Source organism: Calonectris borealis, unplaced genomic scaffold (genome assembly GCF_964195595.1).
Source record: "Calonectris borealis unplaced genomic scaffold, bCalBor7.hap1.2 HAP1_SCAFFOLD_156, whole genome shotgun sequence".
NCBI classification, from domain to species: domain Eukaryota; kingdom Metazoa; phylum Chordata; class Aves; order Procellariiformes; family Procellariidae; genus Calonectris; species Calonectris borealis.
In genome coordinates, this window is record NW_027441542.1 from 32,650 (window position 1) to 40,693 (window position 8,044).

General features: G+C 62.2%; 1 protein-coding gene across 2 annotated transcripts; it reads left to right on the plus strand.

Annotated features, from left to right (window-relative positions):
• The first annotated feature begins 748 nt into the window (after window positions 1-748).
• On the plus strand, window positions 749-6,552 carry LOC142077110 (guanylate-binding protein 1-like). Of its 2 annotated transcripts, none has more exons than XM_075139296.1 (10): window positions 749-844; window positions 2,084-2,295; window positions 2,378-2,505; window positions 2,945-3,054; window positions 3,370-3,572; window positions 3,689-3,931; window positions 4,231-4,511; window positions 5,078-5,290; window positions 5,415-5,505; window positions 5,635-6,552. In XM_075139296.1, exons 2-10 carry the CDS (start codon window positions 2,103-2,105, stop codon window positions 5,763-5,765), a joined length of 1,593 nt encoding a protein of 530 aa, XP_074995397.1. In that variant the 5' UTR covers window positions 749-844; window positions 2,084-2,102; the 3' UTR covers window positions 5,766-6,552. The 2 variants fall into 2 exon arrangements, with proteins under 2 accessions (XP_074995397.1, XP_074995398.1); XM_075139297.1 differs by lacking the exon at window positions 749-844 and adding an exon at window positions 1,806-1,897.
• The last annotated feature ends 1,492 nt before the right edge of the window (window positions 6,553-8,044 follow it).

Genomic DNA, 8,044 nt, shown 5'->3' on the forward strand with positions numbered 1-8,044 from the left:
GGGGAGAGGCTCGTGGGGGTGGTGGCACGTCCACGAGGGGCATTTTGGGGGGACGCACGTGTGGGAGAGCAGCAGGGGCCCCGGCAGGGCTGCCGGGGTGTCGGGGACGTGTCCGTGGGTGGAGGAGAAGAGGAAGCACGTGAGTGGATGCTCCAAGGGGGGCAGGGCGACGTGGGGGTCATGTTGGGGGGGTGGGGGGGGAGGTGAGGGACCCACCTGGTGGATACGAGAGGGAAGGGGGAACCGCAGCACAGCACCCGTGGCTGGGACAGAGTTAACCGTCTTCATCCAGCCCGTGGTGCTGGAAAGGTGTTGGTAACACACAAATGCTTTGGCTGCTGCTGAGCGGTGCGTGCACAAGGTCGGGGCCTTCTTTCCACCTCTGCCCCCCGCAGCGAGCAGGCGGGGGGTGGGCAAACGGCCAGGACCCTCAGAGATCATCGAGGCCACCCCCCGTGTGGCGAGCAGGGACGTGCTGCACCAGGCCAGGCTGCTAAAGCCCCTCCGAGCTGACCCGAAGCGCTTCCAGCAAGGGGCCACCCGCAGCTCCTCGGGGCGCCTGGTCCCCGTGTCCCACCGCCCCTTCTTGTTCCTCCACTGGTTAAACCGTCCTTATGTCAGCTGCCCCCAGTCTCCGTGCTCAGCTGCGGGCCAGGGCCAGACCCCCGGCCAGCGATGGGGTTTCCTGCTCCCTCCTAGCCCCACTTTCACTTTCGCTCTCTGACACACCCTCGTTTCCCAGAATAGGAGGAGAGGGGCCGGCCAAGGGCACGGGATAAACGGCAGGGCAGGACCCCGGCTGCAGCAGAGCTGTTGCAGCCCAGGGCGGGTGACGAAGACGACGGTGAGTCCCTTCCCCTAATCCCCCTGCGCACCCCACGCGAGCAGCCCGGGGCTTTGGGGCTGGGAATGACTCCTGACCCCAGGCAGCGACAGGGACCCCGCCGGGTGGGAGGAGGAAGAGGTCCAAAGGTCTGCTGGGGCTCTGGGATGGAGCAAGGGGAATGGGTGGCTGGAGCCTGCCTTCACCCCCGAGGCTCTGCGTGCAAGTTAGGACTCGCCTGAGCTTGCACCCTATGGCCTCACCATTCCTCTCCTGCCCACGGCGCTGGCAGCGCCGTGGCACGAGGGGCAGCCTCCTGTCCCCAGGGGCGACCCCTCGCTGTTCCTGGAAGCGGGCAGGGCTTGTGAGGTCCCGCCAGAGGGTTCCAAGCCCAGAAGCGGGCAGTGCCGTCGGAGCTCCTCGCTGCCGGAGCAAGTCCCCGGGTGTCTGGGAGGTTGCAGTGGGGCAGCTCCTGGGTGTGGGCACGGCAGGAGCCGTTGTGCTGCCTCCACGTCCGTGGGGTTTAGCGGACCCTGGCAGGGGCCGGGCAATGGCTGGGGCTGTGCAGGGGAAGGGTCCGGATTCGGTGAGAGCCCCCCTGCCGCTGGCAGTCTCCCCATCGGGGCAGAAGGCGAGGAGGGGCGGGCGCTGAGCACTGGAGTGTGGGGAGGGGGTCACCCACCACCGCACGGGAGGAGGCGAGGAGGGAGGGGAGCCTTGCGAGGGCAGCACAAGCGTGTCCCTGTGCGGGGCACAGGGGGGGTGAGAGGGCGTTTGATGGCGTCGGGCATAAAAAATTAATGAAGAAATTAATAAGAAGCTCCCGAAGCTTCGATTTCACCCCCCAACCTCTCTTTCCTTAGCGCTGCTGCGGCTCTCCGGTCATTCCTCTTGCCCCGCAGCCCTGCCGGAGGCCGTTGCCATGTCCCACACCCGTTCTCGCATGGTTCACCCCCAGCAAACTTCCAGCGGGTGTTGAGGACACACTGCAGAGGACTCCCACTTTCCCACTGGGCTGTCAGAATCTGAGCTGTTCCTGTTGCAAGGCCAAGGGGAAGGGGCTGTGCACCTCTTGTGAGCGTCACCGTTGTCTTCACAGCAGCGCTTGCGAGGGGCCAAAAGAGGAGGCGCGGTGGAAGGAGTTTGGTGCAAAGCGCGATTTGCTTGGAAAAAGGAAGCAGGATGCTAACGACTGTCCCTGCTGGGACTGGGGGGTGTCCCCACCTTGCTAACCAGCCCGTCTCTCCGTCTCCTTTGCAGGCTGCGTTTGCTGCCAGCCATGGCGTCCGAAATCCACGTGCCGGCGCCTGTCTGCCTCATCGAGAACACGCGGACGAAGGGGCTGGTGGTGCGGCAGGAGGCCCTGCAGGTGCTCTCGGAGGTCACCCAGCCGGTGGTGGTGGTGGCCATCACGGGGCCATACCGCACGGGCAAGTCCTACCTCATGAACAGGCTGGCTGGCCAGAGGAAAGGTGAGGGAGGTCCCGGCCCTGCATGGCCAAGGTACCCGGGTTTGCCCACTCTGCAGTTACCGCCCTTGCGTCCTCCCCACAGGTTTCTCCCTGGGCTCCAGCGTGCAGCCCCACACCAAAGGTATCTGGATGTGGTGTGTGCCTCACCCCTGCCAGCCTGGACGCACCCTGGTGCTGCTGGACACCGAAGGGCTGGGCGACGTGGAGAAGGTGTGGAGGAAGCAGAAGCTCCATTTGGGCGTTCCCAGCACTTTGTGGGAGCTCTTGAGGGCCCAGCCATGGTGACCAGAGTGCAGGTGTTCCTACCGCCTATGGTGGCCTTCGGCCTGTGTGCTGGGAAGAGCCAGAGGCCACGGGGAAGGAGGTCGGGGTAGACAAGTTGCCAAATTCCTCTGCTTTTCTAGAAAAGAGCAGCAGAGCGGGAATGAGGAGCTGAGGGAGCACTTTGGTAGAGGTCTGTGGGACCCTGAGAGTTAGGAGCTGAGGATCAGCCCAGCTTCAGAAAGACGTGGTGATGGCATGGGGTGGGTCTCTCCAAAGCCTGATCTTGCCATGGCCCGTGGGTTGGGGGCATTCAGGGCCTGGGGATCTGGGGCTTTGCTCATGCTTAGAGAGTCTTGTTGATAAGCGCCAAGGGTCGTTGTTGCAGGGCGACACCGAGAACGACACATGGATCTTCCTGCTATCCGTCCTGCTCTCCAGCACCCTGATCTACAACAGCAAAGGCACCATTGACCAGCAAGCCATGGAGCAGCTGCAGTATCCTTGGTGGGACAGAGGCCCCAGGGATGGCCTCCTCTCCCTGTGTGGGGGGCTAGGGGTTGACAAATCCCAGTTCCTCAAGCAGCTGCAGAACCTTCTGGTGGTGCCCGGTGACGTGCTCTGAGTCCTGAGGAGTGCCACGTCGTGGACCTCAGGGCTGAGGGTTTTTCTCCCTCCTCCTTCTGGTGGTTCCAGGCTGTTCCCTGTCCCCGCAGGGTCTCCTCTCTTCCCCATGAAGTGCTGAGCGGTTGCAGGATGGCGATGCCCCTGCGTTCAGAGCTGAGGTCCCTCTTTCCTTAGCCAGCTCCCTAGCTATGTGATGAAGCTGACTGAGCACGTCAGGTTGAACGCAGCAGCCGAGAAGAGCGAAGATGAACTGGAGGATTCAGAAAAACTTGTCCGCTTCTTCCCGACGTTCGTCTGGGCTGTGCGGGATTTCACACTGCAGCTGGAGGTGGATGGGAAGGAAATCACTGAGGATGAATACCTGGAGAACGCCCTGGAGTTAAAGGCCGGTAAGGGAACGGTGCCGTGCTGCCGGAGACGTTCAGCCCCGGACACAGCAGCCTTCCGGTGTAATTCAACAACAGCCCGAGCCCGGTGGACTTGCTCCGTCTCCTCTTCCCCACAGGCAGCAGCCCGGAGGCCCGAGGCTACAACGAGCTCCGGGAATGCATCCGCCGGTTCTTTCCCGCTCGCAAGTGCTTTGTTTTTGAGCAGCCGGCCGGCAGGAGGGACCTGGTCCGCTTGGAGGAGCTTCCGGACGATGGGATCAACCCCGAGTTCCAGCAGCAGGTGGAGAAACTCTGCAGCCACGTCTGGGAAACGTCTCCAGCCAAGGCCATCCCTGGCGGGCGCATCGTAACGGGGAGCCGTGAGTCCTGCTGTCGAGAGGGCTGGGTGGCCAGCAGCTGGTGGGGCTGTGCCTGGGGAAGGACCACGTGCAGAGCCGGAGGGGCAGGTGGGGAAAGGGAGAGCTTTTCTGCCGGCTGCCGTCCCTGCCTCTGGATTTGGGGCTCCCGCACGTTGCAGGCGGGGTGGGAAAGAGTCAGGAAAAGAAGTTCCGGAAGAGTCCGGCAGGGAGGCAGCAGGGATACGGCAGGACCCAGGGCCGAAGGGGAGCCTGCGTTTGGCTCAGGCTGCAGCTCTCTCATGCCTGGTCCTCCTTGGCAGTGCTGGGGAAGCTGGCAGCGACCTACGTGGAGGCCATCCGGAGCGGGGCAGTGCCGTGTCTGCAGAGTGCGGCGCTGGCCCTGGCAGAGGCTGAGAACGCAGCGGCAGTGAAAGCGGCTGTGGCGTTGTACCGGGATCTGATGGAGCAGCGGGCGCAGCTGCCGACGGAGACCCTTCAGGAGCTACTGGGGCTGCACGCCCAGTGCGCGCGGGAGGCGCTGGAGCTGTTCGTGGCACGGGCATTTGAAGATGGCATCCGCCCTTTCCGGGCAGAGCTCCAAGTAGGTGGTCCCCAGCCCAGCCGGGGCTCCCCAGGGACACCACCACCCCCTCAGCTTTGGGGAAAGAGCACGGTCCTGGGGGGCCGGGGTCTCCCTGCCCCCTGCCAGAGGACGCTGCCGAGCCCTCTCCAGAGGGGCCTCGGTGCCCACGCCTGCTCTCACGCGCTGCAGACTGGCAGTTGTCCCCGAACCTGCCGCGGTTCCGAAGCTGTGCTGCAATGGGGACGGAGCTCAGCCCTGCCCCCTCTCCTGCTGCAGCCCAGACGCGTCTCTGCCCCGGCTGGAAGCCTGGAGCCTTCCACGCTTCCCCTGTCCTGCTGAGTGGTTCTTGCCCCTGTGTTTTGGGAAGCCCGTGGGCCCTCTCACGCTCTCTGCTCCCGTGCCCCTTGGCCCAGAGACGTCCGTGGGCACAGAACGCCCTCCCCATCGGTCACCTCCCGGCTGATTACCCCACAGACCGGAGAACCCAACCTCCATGTCGGCCTGGCTTGGTTTGTGCCCGGCATGAGAGCGGTGGATGCAGCTCCGCCTGGGCTGATGCCTTCCCCCCGCATCTTTCCGGACAGCGCCAGGTACAGGCACTCAAGGTGAAGTTCTGCAGGGACAACGAGCAGGCGTCCCGTGACAAGTGCGAGGCTGCTCTCAGGGACCTCTGCCAAGACATGGAGAGACGAATCGCTGATGGGGACTACAACGTGCCAGGGGGCTACCAGCTCTTCCAAGGAGACCAACAGGCACTGGTGGAGAAATACTGGGAACTGCCTGGCAAGGGGGTGAAGGTAGGACCAAGAGCAGCTCCCCTTCAAGGGGAGAGGCTCCATGTCCCATCCCCTTCCCCCAAGAAACCATTTCCCCCCAGCTGCCGTTCCTCCTCTTGACTCCTCTTCTACCTGTGGTCCTCAGGCTGCTGCTGTCCTGCAGGAGTTCCTCCAAAGCAGAGAGACCCTGGCCAAGTGCATCCGCCAGATAGACCTCTACCTGACAGAGCTGCAAAGTAACTTCTGGGCTGGAGAAATGCCACTGCCTGTAGAGGGCCAAGCTTGAGGGAGGGGGACAAGAGCACTCTTGGGGGCTTGTGCGCTCAGCTCCTGCCCTTGCAACACCTCTGTTTCTCTGTCGCCAGGTGAGCAAGACCAGTACGAGAGAGCTGAGCGGGTGAGGGCAGCCCGGAGGATGATGGAGACCGCAGCATTGATACTGATTAACTTGGGAATCGCAGTTGCTACTCGGAGACTACCAAGATTTCCTTTATAACCCCTGTCGTGGTTTAACGCCAGCCAGCAACTAAACACCACGCAGCCGCTCGCTCACTCCCCCCCCCTCCACTTAGCCATCCTCTGCGGAGTAGCTATTCCCACCCTGGGCCTTAGCAAGGCTCTCCTCACTTTGAACCTGTGAGGAAGTTCTCCCCACAGGGCTGTTGTGCTCTCTGCTCGCTCACGCCCTCTCAGTGCTGCTCCCTCTTTCCTTTCTTCAGACCAAAAGATCCCCAAGTGCCCCTTCCTGACCCGTCTCTGGAGGAGGAGGTGGCTGTAGGGGGTTCACGGGAGGTGTGTGTCCCATCGTACTGGTTTTGGCTGGGAGAGGGTCAATGTTCTTCCTAGCAGCCGGTGGGGTTCTGTGTTTTGGATTGGTGACCGAACCAGTGCTGCTGACACCCCCCTGTTTGAGCTGTGGCTGAACAGCGCCTGCACAGCATCAAGACCTTTTCTGTTTCTCATCCACCAGCGAGTGGGCGGGGGGTGGGCAAGAAGTTGGGAGGGGACCCAGCCGGGACAGCTGACCCCCGCTGACCAAAGCGATATCCCAGACCCTAGGACACTGCGCTCAAGCAATAAAAACTGGGGGATAGAAGGAGGCAGGGGGATGTTTGGAGTTAGGGTGTTTGTCTTCCCAAGCCACCGTTACGTGTGATGGAGCCCTGCTTTCCTGGAGGGGGCTGAGCATCTGTCTGCCGATGGGCAGTAGGGAATGAATTCCTTATTTCGCTTTGGTTGCGCACGCAGCTTTCGTTTTACCTATTAAACTCTCTTGGTCTCGACCCACCAGTTGTCTCATTTTCACCCTTCCCGTTCCCTCCCCCATTCCCCAAGCTGTGTGGGGCTCAGCTGCCCACCGGGGTCAACCCACCACGCTCATGGACAAAGGGGTTTCCCTCCTCCCTACAGGGAACTCAATCCTCAGCTGCTCCACGAGAAGAAGCAGGGACACTAAGCGTTCCAGTAACGAGAAGGTGTAGAGGTTTCTCAGTTCTTTACATACAGAGGGGCGGTCCAAGGCCGTCATCCCGGTGGCACTGGCCCCTGAAACGCCTTTCCTGCAGTGTGGGCACTCCATCCCTGCGGGAGAGGTCTGCTTGTGCCAGAGCGGGGTCTGCAGAGCACAGCCCCTGCTCACCCAGCGAGGGCCTGGGGAACCTCCTGAGGACAAAGCCCAGGCTCTTTCCTCCCCATGCTGCTGTGCCGGTGCTCTTTTCCCTCCCGAGCCCCCACACCGCGAGAGCCTGCGTCCCTCCACTGCAAGACCCCAGCCTCGGGAGCCATCCCACCACGTCTCCGTGACCCCACAGGACCGTAGCCCTGCAACTGCACGCAGACCTCTAACTCCTCCTGTTTATTCCCCATACCCCGGCATTAATGTGCAGACACTTCAGAGAGGCCCCCCAGCCTGTTGAGGGCCTGGAGAGGGTTTGGGGGTTTTCCCATCGTGGTGCCCTGTTGGCGCTTCCCTGCTTACACACAAGTGCTGCAGGTGACCTGCTTAGGGTCTGTTTTGTTGGCTTTGTGACCCCTTCCCGTCACATCACCCCAGACCCTTTGCTCACCGACCCTGTCTGTCGCTCCCTCACTGGGCTGCTGGATGCTCTCTCCCTCTCCTCCTTCGTTTAAAGCCCCCTTACAAGGTCAACCAGCCTACGGACAAAGATTCCTTTGCCCCTCTGGTGAGGTGGATCCCGTCTCTCCCAGGCAGACCCTGAGCTGCATACAGGGTCCCGTGGTTGTAGAGCCCAAACCCCTCTTGCCAGCACCAGTTCCTCAGCCAACTGTTGACCTGCATCGGCACTGCTCTCCTCCTCGCACGCTTGCCCCTGGGGCTCGCAGGCGTTCCCTCCAAGCCGTGGAGACCTGGTACGTGGTGTGAGTTGAGTTGTCTTCAGGCTTTGCTTCTGAAATGAGAGGGCACCCAAATATAAGGTGAGCTGATCTACCGATATGCCCCCCATCACTCCGAACGTCCCCTTTTCCTCCTTCTTCCCCCAGCTTTACATGCTGAGCACGATGTCTCATGGTCTGGAACGTCCCCTTGGTCAGCTGGGGTCAGCTGTCCCGGCCGTGTCCCCTCCCAGCTCCTTGTGCAGCCCCAGCCTCCTCGCTGGTGGGGTGGGGTGAGGAGCAGAAGAGGTCTTGACCGTCTGTAAGCCCTGCTCAGCAGGAACGAAAACAGCCCTGTGTGACCAACGCTGTTTCCAGCACAAATCCAAGCCCTCGCCCCGTAGCAGCTTCTCTGGAGAAAATGACCTCTGTCCCTGCCAG